This window comes from Suillus subalutaceus (assembly GCF_016647625.1).
Source record: "Suillus subalutaceus strain FC151 chromosome Unknown DFJ58scaffold_1, whole genome shotgun sequence".
Classification (NCBI taxonomy): domain Eukaryota; kingdom Fungi; phylum Basidiomycota; class Agaricomycetes; order Boletales; family Suillaceae; genus Suillus; species Suillus subalutaceus.
This window is the reverse complement of record NW_024540250.1, coordinates 563361-579502: the sequence shown is the minus strand read 5'-3', so window position 1 is coordinate 579502 and position 16142 is coordinate 563361. Positions and strand designations below refer to the sequence as shown.

The window sequence follows — 16142 nt, the reverse complement described above, 5'->3', positions numbered from 1 at the left end:
ATGATATATAAGTTATGCCAGCAAGGAATCATATGCTGACATTCTGTCTTGGACGCGTCAGACGCCACTCCATCATACGTCTTGGAATTCACCACCTCTCACATGTCAGCAGAACCCGTAGACCTTTCCACCATGGCCCGCTCCAAGTTACATTCAGCTATGGGAGGCAGCCTCCACCGCTGGGTACTTCTCAAAAATTCCATATTTCGGCCACCTCGTGCCCCCTATGAGCCCAGTGTGGCGACCAGTTCTTCCTATTCGAAACATATTTATATTTCAAGCGATGATAGGGACAACGAAGACGATGATGAAGAAGAGGAGTTGGATTCGTTCATGTTCCCCGATGCTTCCAAGCTTGTAGGGGTCGGAGCTAGTACATCCGAAGCTGAGTGGCTCGACTCACTTTTAGAATCCCTAGTCGAAGGTGGAGAGGACGCATCGGATACCGACGTTCGGATATCTGTCCTAGCAGTCGAAGATGATGAAGATCCCCCACTTAGCCCCTTAACGTCACCAATGTCTTCGTCGGACGACCTACTCAGCCATCAAGCATATGTTGTGCCATATCCTGTGCCATATCCGCCATTCCATCCACCACTTGTTCATCCATATGACCTTGGTCCCATCATTGAGTCTCCTGTTTCACCATTTCCAGCGTATGACGCTTTGCCGTACTATGATGCCGATGAGTTAGACGATCTATCGGTCCCAGAAGCTATAGAGGACACTTCCGACGACGAGTCCGACGCCCTTTCTACGCCTTCCCTAGGGCGCTCGTCAGAACTTGACTTCGTGGATCCGACGTCACTCCCACTTCCAGGGCAACGGCGGAGGCGACGGTCACAGCCTCACGTGTACATCCGGCACCCGGACTCTTATTTTGATCGTTATGCGCTCGACCCCCTTCCATTTCCCGATGAAGATCATTCCACTTCGTATAATCCTGTCTATCATGAGTGTTAGTTTCGCCTTCTTAACCTAGAATCTGCTCTTCTGCTCTATAGTAAGTAGTGTACATATGCGTTACTTTGTTCATGTGTTACTAGTTTCATTTTGGGAATATGGTTCTCGCTTCCGTCTCAAAGTAATATTCATCACAGGGAACAACTTGAACCCAGAATCCCGTCTTCTCACGATATTACGCTAGCGCTGTGGGAGCAACGGGATTTAATTGACAGGGTTGGCACAGTAAACCTCCTAATCACCTTATTGCGAACAGCGGGATAATGGCACCAATGGGGGGCCTCACATGTTGGACCGAAATGTTATTGAATGCCGAAGAGAAGCTTTCCAACGTGGGAAGAGGATGGCACTCGAGGTGAGGTTCTGTACATCATGATTGACCGTGAGATTAGCCTGCATTCGTTGTTACGATGATCAAAATCCCACCTAGATGCATCAAATATGGAGATTCGAGTTCTAACTTTGACTGGGGGTGACTGCGGGGAGGGTCCATAAAACTCAGCCTATCAAATGATAGTGTACACGTACTTGTCTGTGTAATCGCTAAACCGGTTTGAAATAAAGATGATACGCGCCAGTTGCTCTTCTGACCAATTAGCACCAATGATATTTTCGTACAGCTTGAGGTCACAATGCGGCATATACAGGATTGTTGGCTGTTCTACCTCGTGCTTTCCATCCTGGAATAAAATAGGCACTCGTCGGGCATTGCCATACATAACAGAACAAAAGACTTGCTGTGTCTGCCAAGCATCGCATCCCAAAGCTCTGGAATAGTGCCTTATCTGCATCCGTAAACACTGGATCATATACGGACACGTCTGATGGAGCCTATACAAAGAACCGGCGTCAGAAGGAGTAGCGCCGTGACAAAATGTAACTTACTATTTCCAAGGTGGTGTATAAACTGATGAGGAAAGCCAGTTGCGCTCGGGCCTCACGCGACAACGAGGGACTCCCCAGACCGAGACACAGCACACCAGGACATGATATATTAGTCTTCCTCAGGGCGTCTTGGACGAGACCTGATACCAATTAACAAGATGCTCAGATAATGAAAGCCTGCACCCAACCTAGACAAGCCGTTATCCAGCCATTGGATTCAATATCCGCTTTGCAACGATCTACGAGATCAATCAGCAGGGGCGGTTCGTGTTTGCCATTACCCTCGCCTATTCTTCTTTCGAGCACGAGCACGAGTCGTGGCCTGTGAATATGCGAATGAGGTATCTTCCATTGCCGAACAAGACCTGAGGTTGCTTGACAGGTGGTGTGTGAAAGATTCGGTGTGATGCGGCTTCTGTGTAGTAGATGACTCGAAAAAGCTCCCCCACCGGCTCGCAAGTGGGCCGGGGTTCGCTAGCATTGATCCCATCAGTGTTGCGCCGCTGGAATGATGCAAAAAAAGACTATCGTCCGTACCGGCTTGTACAGAAGCCTGAAGATCACTAGTACAGTAGTACTATTGTATAGATCACCAATATTAGCAAGTGCCAGCAGCACCTTAAGCTATGTTGGCAAACCACATGATTGGTTTATCAGATAAGGTTGCATATTGATCTGTTACACCCAAAGAGGTCCATTGAAACTACAGAGTTTGCAGGGCCCACAAATCATCTCCCAGATACGTGACAATCTCGACAGCCACATCTTTGTTCAATTTCCGCATGTCTTCTGTGCTGAGCTCGGTGATTCCGATTCCAACAGCGTGCTCTTTTCCCTCAGCATGTACAGCAACTGCGGTACCTTTTGGCAGTGCTTCCTCAGATGGCGGAAGGTAACCTCCAGCTGAAGTTAATCCGGGACACATCATGGGAGCGCCCGCTAGCAGAAAGCGAATTGCGCCCCTGTCGACCCCAACTTTAGGTAGAATGGACGGATCTATAGGCGGTACATTTCACATATGTGTCACTACCGGACCCGAGGAATGTTGACTTACACTGGTGAAGTAATCGAAGGGTGGGGTAGAACGGCCCATCAAAATGCTGGAAAAAGAGGGGTACGCTTTGGACGGAGTATATTGAGATGTGTTCTCTGCTTCTTGTCATGCAGACCAAGTATGTCAGACATCAGACTCGTCAGATTTGGATACCTGGAAGGACGTACCATTTTACGTGGATCAAAGTCTCCTTCTTGGGCCAGATCTCTTCGAGTGTCTCTGGTCCGATCTTCCACTGCTGTAGCACAGCAGCCCTTATCGATCGTTGTACAGAGGACTTGGGTGGCGTTTGGCCTGCGATATCTGTGGAAGGCGTAAACCTGGGATGTAATCGTGAGCGAGCTGCTGTGTGAATAGAATGCTAGTATATACTTTTTGAACATCGTGATGGTAATGAATAAAGCTTGGAACTTCCTTCACCGCCAAACAGTACGTACCATTGCAATATTAATCTTAGTAACAACTATACACTGGCCTCAACAGCCTACCCTTGCATCAGCTCTGTTCCTCAGTTTCAACAACATCGCTCTGCTTCCATATTCTGGAAGTAGTTTCTTTCCCATCATATCGTGGTTTTCAAATACAGCGTGAACTCTTTCTTGAGCAGATTCGGTTTTCACAACCCTTGATCGACAGTATACTAGCGGTGGCAATTCTAAACGAAGATAATCTACTACAGAAATGCCACGCGACTCATCAACATGTAGACGTCTTCTGGAGTATATGACTGGTCAGATTGAAGACGAAGATAACAAGGATGATTCAAGTAAGCCATATCTCCGGTCCATGGGGCCTCTTCACTGACCAATTCTAGATACCCATATGTCGCTACAGAGGTTCTCTGCAGTGAAATGTGGGTGATAGTGGAAACCTGCGTCAGTTCATTGAACCAGCTACTGACTGAGACGGTTCTTTGACAAATCTCCTGAAGAAGTGAAGACGGAGATGGTCACGGCTTCTCACTTTGCCAAGATTAATGCCGTCTTCTTCTTCAAGAAACCGGCGGAGGTGTATGTCTATCTTTTCACCGCCGTAGAGTCCTCTGACGAACCCAGAGCGGTGTTCAGATGCTCGCCTTCATCCAATCCCAACCATCTATCGTGGAACGCCTCTTGCGACACGTCGACATGCAATTCATTGTTGGCCTTCTTGTTCGCACTATTCAGCTGGACGAAGTCCCAGGTGATGCAGGCATTCTCGAAGTATGTTCTTACATGCAGCATTCTGCGTGGCAGCTTACCCAGTTTCGCAATTCAGTGACTTTCGTCGGAGCTGCTTCTCCGGCGCATATCAGTGACACGCACAGTAGTTTTAGAACCGATCAATGGAATACTTTCCATGGCTGCTGCGTCTCCTGCGCCAGAACTCAAGATGTCTGCAGTGGCGTCGCTTCAAATATCCTTTCCATGGAGTTGGCACGGCCCGAAAGTGCGAACGTTTACATATGCAATAGTTACTTCTGAAGTTCCACAATTTCGCTTCGAGGTGAGCAAAATTAACCCCTTGTATTAGCTGATTTGATGAAGCATGTGAACTAGTTCCCGTCATGAGCGACAAGCTACGTGTGACGTCATATATACGTTCTACTTCGCTATGGCTAGTTTCTACTCAATAGTCAACCACCTTCCTGGCGGCAAATATTGTTCCAATAGTTTATCGGTACTGTTATCTCTAAAGCAACGCAGTCGGTTCAGAGAGAGACACGAACACGCCGACGGGTGCAAATTATACCACGAGCACATCCCGCGATACAGACCGAACTGAAGAAGATTAAGGAAGAAGACTTGTCCATCGGTCAATCGCCCAACCGGTACAAATCCATACTGTATTACCTGTCAGGTTCAATGTCCGTGTAACTGTGAGATATCTCCAGCAAGGAAGAATAGTCGTGACTACAGTTGTGCATTACTATGCCATGAGCCTGTAACATGCTAGCCATAGATATTATCTCACCCCGTCTAAAAGTCCGTCTTTAACAGATATACTACTCTTGCATTGCCTGGCTTACACACTAATACATTAGATATCGAGAACACAAGAAATCTTCGATAGCAGAATGAGTTGCTATGACAAAGGATGATAAAATGAGATCCGTCCACTTTTTAAGAAAAGGGAAGTGAGACGTAAAGTGCATGCAGGATGAGATCGGGCGCGACGAGCTACAGTACATGGCAGAAGGACCGGGACCTTTTATGAGATATCCTCGTCTTTGTCCTCGAGCTGCGAAGGTTTCAGCATGCCAGGAATACGCATGGCCATCTCTCGTTCTGCTTGGGCCTTCATCTGCGCTTCTGCTTCCTTTTCTTCCAAGAATAGCTCGGCATTATCGCCAGAGGAGAACTCTTTAAGCTGGATGAGGAAGTCACGTAGAGCGAGCTTAAAGCGGTTGATATCGCCGTGGAACTCGCCAAGACCTGAGACGAAGACTTGAACTTGCGAGCTGCAGAAATCATTCAGAGACGACAGCAGAAAAATGAAAAAGGGGACGCACTTCTGCACATGAGGGAATGCTGTCTTCAATAGATTGGCACAATATTCCTTCAGGAACACGGAATTTGAGACGGTAGGATCTGCCATCTGCGCAGGATCAAACAGGGGTGCCTGGATCTGGTTCGTCTCAACCAGCTGGAACATGCGTGCGAGCAGAAGACTTTGAAGTTTGAAACCACTTTTGTGGTCCGTGTCCGTGAGTACAAAGAATATATCTTGCACAATACTCAGGAAATACTGTTGGAAAAACACATTGCTGACGGCAGTCTCTGCGCCCGCAAAATTGTTGACCACCTCAAGGCACACTAAAAGAAACCGTAAGTGCGCCCTCTCCATGTACGTGAAGTACGTGCTCACAGTTAAGTCCGGTGTCAGCAATGTCGCGCATCGTGTGTTTGATTGCCCAGATGATACTGTCCATAAACAACTTGAACTGTGGCGGTGGGATGCCAAGTAGAGCTGTAAAGTTATTAGTGCGAGGTGACGATTCTAAAGTCAAGAGACGCATACCAGGGAAACAATTAAGGTTAATGGCTCGGAGGAGCTTGAAGAACCCAACACGATGTTCTGGGAACTCAGAGAAGTCTTGGTTGATCATCGTCAATGTAGGCTCGAAGACTGCGTCAAGAATGGCAGGAACTTGAGGAGTCAACAAAGGCTGTGATTGTAGGACGGGGTGAGCGAACAAGCACGGCATTGGACATGCTATGCACTTACCCCGAGACGACTTGTAATGGTAGCCATTACGTTCAGCACCTCAGCATCTCGTGCAGTCGGTACATTGCGGTTGTAGTCACCAAGAATTGCATCCAGTAGTGGGGGCATGAAATTTGTATTCACGGCTTCAAGATCCTCAGCCTTCTTGATATACGTCTCCATCAGTTTTAAGATCTCCTTCTTAACTGTGCGCAATTGCCGTATCTTTGGCGTCTTAGTGGCGATGTTGCCTAATGATTGGGGATGAGACACGACACAGGAAGGAATTGGGAGGGCTGAATCACGGACCTTCCCGAGCTACCGTCTCGCTGATAATGCCACTGACCGCCTTATACAGACCCAGCATGTCCAAAAAGACCCGTCCCACCTGAGGCAGGTAGAAGCTGCCGATAGATGTACAAGCAGACACGTTCGTTTTGAGGACATTGGATAAAATCTTGATATTATCAAGGTTGCTTAGGACATCCATATTCTGCGCCGCTTGAGCCATGAGTGAATCCCACTTAATGAAATTATCAGCAAGGGACTTCTCTCGCTGATAAAAAACATGGTACACACAGCGTTATTCGGTAGTTCCATCAGCTTAGCAATGAGCTTCTCCTGCTGAGGTTTGTTGGGCTGGGCGGAAATCATGTAACCGACGGCCTCGTAGAAGGTGTGTACCTGTTGGAAGGAATAAAAAGGCGTACCCAAATAATATCACGCGGCATACCTGCTGAGGCGACAGGTCGACAGTGATGCGATGAAGTAGCCGCAATATTTCGTCTACGAATGGCTCCTGTTCTCCCGATTGTTGCATGACAAAATGCCTCCTACACTTCTGGGCAATCTTGATGAACGTGTCGCATGCCATGTCCTGAACACCTGGAGGTGTCGTGCAGACATGGTCAGAGTGACAAGAGTATTTCGGTAATGGGCTCCTTACCTTCATGGGTCTCATGCATGAACTCGAACAATTTATTGACGACTGTCTTCAGGAATTTCCAATGTGCCTTCAAGAAGCGTGGATACTGGCCGACGATGTACATGATATCCGAGGCGACGACAGCTTTGTTGTCTTTGCCTCTTTTGATTTCGCACAATCCTAATAGATCCTTGATGACGGTAACAAGGAAGCGTTTTTCAGTCTCCTCATCTGTAGATCGGGGGAGGGGATTAAAGCAGATCAGAGGGCTAAGAAAAATACCACTTACTCATAGCTCCTGATATGCTTCCGATGGCCCAGCAGAGCGTGTTCAAGTTCTGCCAACTCCATTCCGAACCATCGACTTGCTTTGCAAGTTTTTCGGTCAGTATATTTTCGGTGTCCACAACGTCAAGATGCGTAAGATAGACCAGCAACTCCCGCATCTGCTTATAGAGGACGATTGTATCCGATTCCTTCATAAATTCACGAACGATTTCACCCTCGTCGTTTTCGACAATTAGCACCTGGAGCCATCGTTATATCGAAGAGACAAGAGAGGAAAAGTCAACCGCACCTCCTCTGGCTTGACCATCCGCTCGATGACAACAAGTCTCAAGTTACTCAAGACGTCGCTGTAGATGTTCTTTCTCAGAGACATGCCGTTGAGCATGTTTCCGCCGCTGCTCCCGAGGCTTAAGCCCATGAGTAATCCGCTCTCGCCGATGGGGAGAGCTTGGATCTCGTCGTAGAGTTCTGCCACGAGTTTAGACCAGTATTCAAGAGTGATCTTGAAAATCTCGCGCTCGTCGACTTGGGAGATCTTGACCATGTAAAGATGTGCATTTAACAGAACATCACGGTTCGCCTCAGTCTCGACAGCGCGTAAATGGGTGGACAAGAAGTTGGAGAGGAAGAGGGCGAGGTTAAGAACGAGCTCCTGACCGGCGTCTGATGCTGAAGAATATGCCGCAGCAATGTTGGTGGAAGGAGGAATCATGCGGTTGACGGAAGTCATGACCATGGCGAACAATATGACAAATTTGGGATCGTATTCTGGGCCCACGTTCAATCCAGCAATCTCTGCTAGACATTTGAGCGTCACGTTCCTAAAGTCAGGAGCTTCCAGGAACTGCAGAACAATCAACTTAGTTCGACGAGGAGTAATGACAATCTTACGCGATTCAGGAGTGTGTCGATTATCATGGTCTCGAATATGTATCCCAGAGGTATCCAATTCAAGAAACGCAGCAATGTTTCAAGAGTTGCCTTAATCAAGCTTGACTTCTGAGCCTCCTCCAAGACTTCTGAACAGAGCTTGAAGATCTCGCTGAATTCGCCACACATCTGATTCTTGAGATTCTTGATCTTGGTTTGCGTCATCTGTTCAGCAGAGAAATCAAAGACTTCTTCTGAAAGCAGCCGCAATATGACCATATTGTTCTCGCATAAAGAAAGATTGGTTTTTGAGGACTCCACGAGTTCGGTGATGAAAGTCGGCCAGTTGTGCGGCCACTCCTGTTTCAGAATCTGAAAGGTTTAAATCCATAAGGTCATCTGTAGTCATGTATGGTGTATTACGCACTTGAACGAGGGCAAGATTCAGTTTGTTGATGTACGTCTTCTCTTTCCGCATGGTGGTCTCGTCAGATGCCACTTTGACGGTAACACCAACAACGAAATTACGGATTCCTACACGCGACGTTAGCCACGTCAGTTATCTGAAGGAAATAACCTACCTAATCTCTGTCCTTCTGGTAGTGTTTTCCATCGCGTCACAATGAGCTTTTCTAGAATCTGCAAGCCGATGTACTGCGAATATGGAATCAGTCATCATGAAGCCACCTTTGGTAGGGGACAGTACCTTGGACTGCGGAAACGAGGATCTCTCCAAAACGTCTGGAACTCTGGTCCAAGCATCGGGATGTTCTTCAAACTGTGTCAGTACGTGTTGAGCCATTTGTTGCTGTACAAATGAATGTAAGTTCATCGCAAATGGCGAACGATACCTCCGCCGCTCACTTCTTGGCCAGAGCCGGTGTAAAATGCCATGACGACTTTATCTAGCAGGGATACATCGAACTCCCTCGAGAAATCGAGCAAGCCCTGGATGCTAACTTGAACAAGAATAAACGATGATAAAGCGCGAAGAGCTTACCTCCATGGTTGCAAGAATGCACTGCACCTAAGCTGCTACGATATGGTGGTCAATTATTCCAGGTTCCGCCTCCGTTGAAGCGATGATGAGGAAGATTACGAACAGTAAGGAAGGGACGCTGGGCAATGGGCATTGGGCACAGGGTCCTCCCCCTACATCTAATCTGCTGACATAATATCGCTTCATAATCAGCTCCTCTAGGATCCGTTGATAATTAATATAAACATTTATTAGTACGGACGCGTGTTGGACGCGTGTTGTAACAGACCTGCCCAGGCTGCAAAAATGGCTGATGTTGCAAGTTGTTATACATTTCAGCTATAATACCATGGCGAGTTCGTCGGAACCGGATGCCATCACTTTCTATCTGGTGATCAACTTCTTCGGTGCCTCTTGCCAACGATCCCGATTCGATATCAAAGAATTACCGCCAGCAGTAATACGTTTGCACGAGGAAGAAGTGTATCTACAGCGGGCCAGTACAATACTTGAATAATGTTGTCACAAGCCGCCATCTACTTTGACTACAACTTTGCCAGTAGCTCGTGATGTCATGATACGATCGTATGCACTGAGAGCGTCCTCGAATCCATACACGGAGTCTACCGCCAGTTTGAGCTTGCCTTGAAATACGGTCAACTCAAGATGCCAAACACACGAAGAATCTAGTACGATACCTTCTGCCATCAAGTCGCGCAGTTTTGCAAGATTCTGTTGCTTGTGAGTTACGCTTACCATGCTGTAAGCCAGATGTCAGTGGCGCGTAATGATTTGGGAGCAGAATGTACTGACGTCCACTTTGCATTAACACCGCAGAGGAACGGTGGTCTCAGGATCTCGTAGCCCAGAGAAAGCAAATTCGAGACGCCGGTAGATCCCCCCCACTTCAGGTCTGGCCAAGGTCCGGTCGATATGAACACGCCTTTTGGCGTCATGTAGGCATTCGAGTACTTGTAAAGAGCGGGATCAACCAAAGCAACGGCATCAAAGATGATGTCAAATTTAGGTGAGGGCGGATTTTCCAGCAATTGCTCATGAAGAGGTTTTTTCGTATAATCGAGAAACTGGTGAGGTGTCAGCAAAGGAATAACTACAGGGGAAAGCGCTTACTTCATCTGCCCCCGCGTCACGACAAAAGTCCTCATTTCTTGACGAAGCACTGGTAACAACCTTCGCCCCAAGAGCCTTTGCAATATAAATAGCATTCATGCCAACTGCTGAACTACCGCCATTGACGAACACGCTCTGGCCAGCTTGAAGCTTTCCAATGTCGACTAGGGCCTGAAAGGCAGTCTCCCCAGCTACAGGAAGACCGCAAGCCTCAATCGCAGAGACATTGGATGGCTTCAAGACTAAATGAGTAGCAGGAAGTTTTGTGTACTCTGTCAGCGCCCCTTGCCCGGTCTTGAACTGCATTTCTATCCGACAACCTGCGTCAACATGGTATGCGGACAAGAATACTAATACTCACGAACTGGTATAAAACCGATAACCTCGTCTCCTACGGAGAACTCGGTGCCATTTGCATTCACGACCACGCCGGCGAAATCATGTTCTGGTGTGATTGGTCTCCTAGCAATGATATCGGGCGTAGTAGACATGATCTTCCATCCTCTAATGAAAATCGAAATTATAAGAAGTTCAATGAATATCTTGGAAGGTCACCTACACCGGATTAAGTGCTGCGGCATGAACCTTCACAAGCACTTCCCCAGGTGAAAGGGAAGGGACAGCTACGTCTGTCTGGAAAGCAAGAGATTCGGAAGGTTTGCCTCGCTTCACAGCTCTCCAAGCTCGCTGTGTCTTCGGCAGATTTGGAATTGGATCAGTGCTCATGGTGTTGCAAACTTGAAGGAAGAAACAAAAATTGTGGGAGTCCTGGTGACGACTATGAGGGACGCATGGTGCATCTCACTTTATATTACTTTTAAATGTTGTTTTATGTTGACGTCATGTATATATAGGAAACAGGTACAAAATCAGGAAATATCTGAGTCTCACCGGTTTACTGATGGCCATGTAGCACTACATAGCCACCATCAGTGTTGCAGGCCGTATTGTCATTTTGATGCAAGAATTGTAGGGATGCAGTGGATTCTTGGTTGGAGACTGATGTAATAGTGATGCATTGCTAATGCATCAGCATTCTAGTTGGCAGCAGCAATGCCATTCAAAATGGTATCCGTGATTCGCATGAAAATCGGGAATCGTCCCACGGTCGTCGTACTCGTACTCGATCAACAATACATCCCGCCGCTACCCTTGCCACTATACCCTTTCTCGACTTCACCTTCGTATGCGAACCAATTGCTGGGCGAGGCCATTCTTAGGGCGTGGGTCCACACCTTTGGATGGGATGGGTTAGGGTGGGTTGCAGAGAGTGACACAGATCAGCAAGATATGGAAAGGGGCCCAGAACGACACCCAATGACCCACACACTTACACCGTCCCGTATCAATTGCACATTCAAAATCAAAATGCGCCTCGAGGTACTTTGATGACGTTTCCCTGGCGCACCGACTGGAGCCAACATGTACTAGTTTGCACCCTCGAACTTCGGGGAACACATGTAGTATGTACGCCTCATATCTCATAGCCCGACATAGTATTCCATCCACTCTATATACTTAGGGATTAAATCGATAACACAACACAACTATATTCATTCATCACCGACGCGAGACAAACAGAGACTACTACGTGATTTTACATAGTACGGCGCTGACTACATAGAAGGGACTTGACTACAGAGCTACACGCGCTATTCTGACTAGTCAGCTTGATGTTTGGGGTTTCGAGTACTTCAGGCCAAAAAGAACCGCGGCAGCAAGTGATATCGACAACTAATAATTGGATTACAAACTCCGCGACAGTTTAGGTTTCTTGAAGCAGGACATTCAACTCGCCCAAGATCTGCTCGTCCCATTCGTCTTTCTGACTTCCACCTACTTAAACCAACAGCAAGAGTTTCCTTAAATCATCTGACCCACAATTGTTCTAGGTAAGTGAAAAACGCTGCAGCACGTAAGATACGTTGATTGTCTAGACGCTAGGCATCGAAGCCCCTATTCAATCTCACCAGACTGAGAATGACAGACTCTCATCATAGTGATTCGTCCGTCGAAATTATAAGCAGCATTTCTTGCTGCGCTACAGAAGCTTCTGAAGATGAAGTTGTCTGGAGCGTCAGCGAGGAATATTCGTCGGAGAGTAGCGTTACCGACAGCGACGCTGACTTTGTCCTGTTGCCCCGTATCCCAGCGGAGGACTTTCCTGATAATGTTTCCGGCGACAGCGCCCAAGAGGATGTGCTGTCAACTGCATTCAATCTGTTATCAGTCAACAAAGTGGAGCATGAATCAGATACGAACAAAGTCAACAAACCAATCCAAAAGGTGAAGCAGATCCGGAAGCCAGCAGTTGGTAATTCCGGACGTACACGTTCATCGTCTACGAGCCCCTCCCTCCATCATAACAGTGGAGCGAGGACCCACAATGGTTCATATGAAGATGCTGCAGCGTACATCACACAGTGCGTGTTTGTTCCTACTTATTGAAATAATATATATTCATTGCGGGAAGGTACCTGGATACTCCTGTCAAGAAGAATGATCCTAGTGCGAAGCTCCAGTTTCTCCAGGCTCTCATTGTAGAATTTGGTATTTCCAAACATCTACCCGCCAGCATAAAATCAGCAACAAAACTGCTGAAGGCCTCTGTACACGTGAATATCAAAGATTACGTAGCGAAGCGGGGAAAAGACCAGAGCGAGTTGAAACAGATCATGCAGCCTAGCAAGAGCGCACTACGGAAGGATATCCGGCGAAGCAACCGGAAGAGCTCCCTGAAGTGGGTGAAGGAACATGGACTAAACGTCCTTCTAATCGGCATCTCCAACTAATTCGCGGGGGAGTTCCCCACCCATTCAGTGTTGCATAGACCTGTATTTTACAACGACAAATGGTATCATTCACTTGTTCCTACTGTACTTCATGGTTTGAGTTCAACTCAAAGAACAACAACATGAATTTTACATATGTATGACTACGGGAACATATGACTAGCAAGTTCACAGTCGGCATATTCATGCAATGTAACGTTGAGGGTATAAACAGCACTGCGACAAATCTACAAAGTCAATGTGCAGAAAAGCTGTGAAAAATATGAAGAAGCGATGGAACAAAATATTGTAATAAAGATAGACACTGCGTACTGCATTCCGTGTCCAGATGAAATGTCCTAAGGGGCAACCTTAAATACCGTCCTCTGCAGCTACTAGCATGCTCGCAATATCAATTATGGCTTGATTCAAGACCAGAAGATTCTCGGGGTTGGCGCTGTTTGGCGCAGCCACAGCGGTTCCAGTGGGGACAGCAATCCCACTGCCCACACCAGAGCTGTAATTGACGGTCGTAGGCAAGGCCGAGGAGGGGGTAGGGGTCGAGGAGGGGGAGTTGGAGCTGGAAGTGGAAGTGGAACTGGGAGTGGAACTGGTGGTGGTGGTGGGAGTGGGAGTGTATGAAGACGTAGGAGGCGTCCACGATGACGTTGGAGTCGAGGAGGTGGTAGGAGGAGTCCATGTCGTCGTTGGGGTCGTGGACGTTGTAGGTTCAGGAGTCCAGGATGAGGTGGTGGTAGGAGTCCAGCTGGTAGTGGTAGCAGCAGTATCGCTATTGAACCACCACGACCCGTAGAGTACACCCACCGACTCGTCTGCGAAGTACTCGAAAAGACCGGTAGAGAAGTCAAGTCCACCATAAGGACAGCCCATACACTAGTCGTTTTTGGGTAAGGTCACAGTATTGAATAACGTAGTCGAATACAGACCTCATCCATGATAACAGCTTGGGCTGTTTTTCCACCATAAGAAATCGTAATTGACAAGAAACACATTGGGCCTGGATATCCACTGCCGTACTGATCGACATTTAGCGCCACGATCTAGAAATGACATATGATGAGAATATGACGCCACAGATATCTTATCGATACAGACAAAGTCAGTGGGAGCACTGTAGTCCCCGCAAGCACCCCTTTGAAAAAAAGAAGTGATGAGCAATTTTCAAATAAGGCACCGTCATGGGACTCACAAGCCGACATCATAGAAGGTGAACCGAGCATTATCGAAGGAACGCTTATGGACATCCACATCACCACGAGCGCGGATTGCGACTTCTTGGTGACGTCTGCCCCAGTGGTTGCCATGAGTGTTAGCGAAACTAAAAGAAATGACTGTAGAGAGAAAACCGAGAATCGTAGTGACCCGCATTGCGCGATTTGTAAGGCAGGAATGGTACAAGTTCCCGGTGCGGATGATCTGCGTCGGACCTGAAGTTGAAAGAGCGTATACACAAGGGAATGTCTAGCTTGTAAGATTACAGCTTTGTTACTTGAGTGGAAGCGGCCTAGAGAAGGGAGTGGTCTATGTTACAACGGAAAATAATGAAATTCATCTTCATACCAACCACTATCAGGGTAGGACCCCGGGGACACCTGCAGGTTACTACCAAACCAGTCTGGCATTCAATATTCAAGAGTAATAACAATACCATCGACTAGTGTTTAAAACCGCCCCCGAAAACTTTGGATAGGTGATGGGATGTACGGTATTATGTGGGTATAGCAGCGTCTGGCTGAAGAATAAGTCCTTCGAATCTCAACGAACTCGAAAAATGTCCACAAAGTAGATATAGCAACGCCATACTTTTATCAAGAAATCCGCAGCAGGCTGCGAATCTGAAACAGCTAATATTACGCCTCAGCGTCACCAAGAAGTTCGCCGAGGTACACCATTGCCAGGTTGAGGTCCATGAGACTGGAAGAGCTTCCGACAGACCCAGCGGTCTCTACTACAGAATCAGCACTTGTTGTGCTCGACGCACTGCTCGACGCACTGCTCGACGCCGAAGACGACGAAGAACTAAAAGTGCTTGAGGTTGAGGAGCTGGAGCTGGAGCTGAATGAACTTGAGCTTGTCGAAGATGAGGACGGTGTACTAGTAGGGCTGGGACTCGAGGTTGTCGAAGATGGAGGCGGGGTCCAGGTTGTAGTTGGCGGTGGCGGTGGCTGCGAGGTAGTGGTTGGCGGTGGGGGCGGTTGCGAGGTGGTTGTAGGTGACGGTGCCGGAGCAGGGGCACTACCGAAGGACCATGTACCATAGATCACACCGTCACCAAGTGGAGCGAAAAACTCGAAAAGACCTTGCGAAAAATCAAGGCCAGCATAGGGGCATCCAGGACACTATTTTGGGTGTCAGACTGATCCAACTGGTATCATGATGCTCGTTGTTTACCTCGTCAGTAATCTGAGCTTGCGCTGTCAATCCGTTGCAAGTGATCGTGATCATTTGGTAGCAATATGAACCGCTGCCGAATTGCTAGAAATTTCATTGAATTGCTTTAAACAACAACGCAGAAATTTGAAATTCTTACGTCTGAATTGAGTGCAACAATCTAGGTAGTCAAAGTTAGCTTCCTCGAGGTAATTGTTATAATTTGAATTAGTCACATACAAAGTCGGTGGGTATGTTTGTTGTACCACAAGCACCTAGACCGACCGCATAGTATGTGAAGCGGGAATTGGCGTAATCACGTTTGTACATATCAACATCTCCTGGCGCGCGAACGGCGAGGTCCGAATTCAGACGCTTTCCATGGTGTCGGTTGACTTGGTGGGCACTTCTGGCCGACACCGAGTACCATGATAGCACGAACGACAGTAACACTGACAACTGAGTAAAGAAGCGCATGCAGTCAGCCTAGAAAACAAGTAGAGAGCGTGAGGGTTGACAGGCAGGAAATCCGAAAAAAGAGTGACTATTCGTTGCTGTGAAAACTTTGAACACAGAAGGTGATGGTTAGAAAGTAAACGCGAGCCGACGCTTGAAATACAATATATTATACGAACTCACCATCCTTCACTCTCACAGTTTCACTTACGGCTTTCAGGCGCCAAGGCCCCAGCTAAGAAC

General features: G+C 47.5%; 9 protein-coding genes across 9 annotated transcripts; 3 read left to right on the top strand and 6 right to left on the bottom strand.

Moving 5' to 3' along the window:
• Positions 1–102: 102 nt before the first annotated feature.
• On the top strand, positions 103–963 carry DFJ58DRAFT_649134 (uncharacterized protein; the record flags this gene model as incomplete). The annotated part of the gene is made up of 1 exon (XM_041381510.1): positions 103–963. The coding sequence occupies one exon, from the start codon at positions 103–105 to the stop codon at positions 961–963; it is 861 nt and encodes a 286-aa protein (XP_041251266.1).
• A 506-nt stretch (positions 964–1469) lies between these two features.
• Positions 1470–2200, bottom strand: DFJ58DRAFT_712474 (SRR1-domain-containing protein; the record flags this gene model as incomplete). Its single annotated transcript, XM_041383863.1, is given in 5 exon segments — positions 1470–1643; positions 1681–1794; positions 1849–1988; positions 2037–2135; positions 2155–2200. The coding sequence occupies 5 exon segments, from the start codon at positions 2198–2200 to the stop codon at positions 1470–1472; spliced, it is 573 nt and encodes a 190-aa protein (XP_041251265.1).
• A 195-nt stretch (positions 2201–2395) lies between these two features.
• DFJ58DRAFT_6757 (uncharacterized protein) lies at positions 2396–3365 on the bottom strand. Its single transcript, XM_041383106.1, has 4 exons — positions 3275–3365; positions 3070–3222; positions 2903–3000; positions 2396–2844 (listed from the first exon to the last, which is right to left on the bottom strand). The coding sequence occupies exons 1-4, from the start codon at positions 3283–3285 to the stop codon at positions 2552–2554; spliced, it is 555 nt and encodes a 184-aa protein (XP_041251264.1). The 5' UTR covers positions 3286–3365; the 3' UTR covers positions 2396–2551.
• Positions 3366–3583: 218 nt separating this feature from the next.
• Positions 3584–4414, top strand: DFJ58DRAFT_720562 (uncharacterized protein; the record flags this gene model as incomplete). The annotated part of the gene is made up of 5 exons (XM_041384719.1): positions 3584–3668; positions 3717–3755; positions 3837–3910; positions 3958–4104; positions 4175–4414. 5 exons carry the CDS (start codon positions 3584–3586, stop codon positions 4412–4414), a joined length of 585 nt encoding a protein of 194 aa, XP_041251263.1.
• Positions 4415–4713: 299 nt separating this feature from the next.
• On the bottom strand, positions 4714–9320 carry DFJ58DRAFT_752692 (CRM1 C terminal-domain-containing protein). The gene is made up of 17 exons (XM_041387864.1): positions 9172–9320; positions 9036–9119; positions 8878–8979; positions 8753–8825; positions 8599–8705; positions 8193–8543; positions 7591–8145; positions 7303–7540; positions 7035–7244; positions 6822–6973; positions 6668–6772; positions 6398–6611; positions 6110–6339; positions 5903–6050; positions 5750–5851; positions 5394–5697; positions 4714–5342 (listed from the first exon to the last, which is right to left on the bottom strand). The coding sequence occupies exons 1-17, from the start codon at positions 9175–9177 to the stop codon at positions 5093–5095; spliced, it is 3231 nt and encodes a 1076-aa protein (XP_041251262.1). The 5' UTR covers positions 9178–9320; the 3' UTR covers positions 4714–5092.
• Positions 9321–9466: 146 nt separating this feature from the next.
• Positions 9467–11325, bottom strand: DFJ58DRAFT_752689 (uncharacterized protein). The gene is made up of 6 exons (XM_041387863.1): positions 10841–11325; positions 10643–10785; positions 10282–10589; positions 9964–10235; positions 9849–9910; positions 9467–9794 (listed from the first exon to the last, which is right to left on the bottom strand). The coding sequence occupies exons 1-6, from the start codon at positions 11005–11007 to the stop codon at positions 9673–9675; spliced, it is 1074 nt and encodes a 357-aa protein (XP_041251261.1). The 5' UTR covers positions 11008–11325; the 3' UTR covers positions 9467–9672.
• Positions 11326–12072: 747 nt separating this feature from the next.
• Positions 12073–13099, top strand: DFJ58DRAFT_693460 (uncharacterized protein). The gene is made up of 3 exons (XM_041383417.1): positions 12073–12173; positions 12226–12704; positions 12755–13099. The coding sequence occupies exons 2-3, from the start codon at positions 12262–12264 to the stop codon at positions 13071–13073; spliced, it is 762 nt and encodes a 253-aa protein (XP_041251260.1). The 5' UTR covers positions 12073–12173; positions 12226–12261; the 3' UTR covers positions 13074–13099.
• On the bottom strand, positions 13100–14677 carry DFJ58DRAFT_674141 (plant expansin). Its single transcript, XM_041383085.1, has 4 exons — positions 14263–14677; positions 14169–14205; positions 14000–14113; positions 13100–13946 (listed from the first exon to the last, which is right to left on the bottom strand). The coding sequence occupies exons 1-4, from the start codon at positions 14439–14441 to the stop codon at positions 13425–13427; spliced, it is 852 nt and encodes a 283-aa protein (XP_041251259.1). The 5' UTR covers positions 14442–14677; the 3' UTR covers positions 13100–13424.
• Positions 14673–16098, bottom strand: DFJ58DRAFT_752685 (RlpA-like double-psi beta-barrel-protein domain-containing protein-containing protein). Its single transcript, XM_041387862.1, is given in 5 exon segments — positions 14673–15054; positions 15067–15412; positions 15465–15548; positions 15604–15624; positions 15684–16098. The coding sequence occupies 5 exon segments, from the start codon at positions 15918–15920 to the stop codon at positions 14924–14926; spliced, it is 819 nt and encodes a 272-aa protein (XP_041251258.1). The 5' UTR covers positions 15921–16098; the 3' UTR covers positions 14673–14923.
• Positions 16099–16142: the final 44 nt, after the last annotated feature.

Excerpts from the sequence above, each read along its gene's own strand:
- DFJ58DRAFT_6757 (XM_041383106.1), bottom strand. Across the intron at positions 3,001-3,069 it reads ACTTTGATCCACGTAAAATG|CAGAGAACACATCTCAATAT; the intron begins GTACGTCCTTCC and ends CATGACAAGAAG. Across the intron at positions 2,845-2,902 it reads CCTTCGATTACTTCACCAGT|ATCCGTCCATTCTACCTAAA; the intron begins GTAAGTCAACAT and ends TACCGCCTATAG.
- DFJ58DRAFT_752692 (XM_041387864.1), bottom strand. Across the intron at positions 6,773-6,821 it reads TCGACCTGTCGCCTCAGCAG|GTACACACCTTCTACGAGGC; the intron begins GTATGCCGCGTG and ends TCCTTCCAACAG. Across the intron at positions 5,698-5,749 it reads TGCTGACACCGGACTTAACT|TGTGCCTTGAGGTGGTCAAC; the intron begins GTGAGCACGTAC and ends GGTTTCTTTTAG.
- DFJ58DRAFT_752689 (XM_041387863.1), bottom strand. The coding sequence starts at position 11,007 with ATGAGCACTGATCCAATTCCAAATCTGCCGAAGACACAGCGAGCTTGG. Across the intron at positions 10,590-10,642 it reads TATCGGTTTTATACCAGTTC|AAATGCAGTTCAAGACCGGG; the intron begins GTGAGTATTAGT and ends GTTGTCGGATAG. Across the intron at positions 9,911-9,963 it reads GGTGTTAATGCAAAGTGGAC|CATGGTAAGCGTAACTCACA; the intron begins GTCAGTACATTC and ends TCTGGCTTACAG.
- DFJ58DRAFT_693460 (XM_041383417.1), top strand. The coding sequence starts at position 12,262 with ATGACAGACTCTCATCATAGTGATTCGTCCGTCGAAATTATAAGCAGC. Across the intron at positions 12,705-12,754 it reads GCTGCAGCGTACATCACACA|GTACCTGGATACTCCTGTCA; the intron begins GTGCGTGTTTGT and ends CATTGCGGGAAG.
- DFJ58DRAFT_674141 (XM_041383085.1), bottom strand. The coding sequence starts at position 14,441 with ATGCGGGTCACTACGATTCTCGGTTTTCTCTCTACAGTCATTTCTTTT. Across the intron at positions 14,114-14,168 it reads ACAGTGCTCCCACTGACTTT|ATCGTGGCGCTAAATGTCGA; the intron begins GTCTGTATCGAT and ends TGTCATTTCTAG. Across the intron at positions 13,947-13,999 it reads AAGCTGTTATCATGGATGAG|TGTATGGGCTGTCCTTATGG; the intron begins GTCTGTATTCGA and ends AAAAACGACTAG.
- DFJ58DRAFT_752685 (XM_041387862.1), bottom strand. The coding sequence starts at position 15,920 with ATGCGCTTCTTTACTCAGTTGTCAGTGTTACTGTCGTTCGTGCTATCA. Across the intron at positions 15,625-15,683 it reads CAAACATACCCACCGACTTT|ATTGTTGCACTCAATTCAGA; the intron begins GTATGTGACTAA and ends TTGACTACCTAG. Across the intron at positions 15,549-15,603 it reads TTGTTGCACTCAATTCAGAC|CAATTCGGCAGCGGTTCATA; the intron begins GTAAGAATTTCA and ends TGAAATTTCTAG.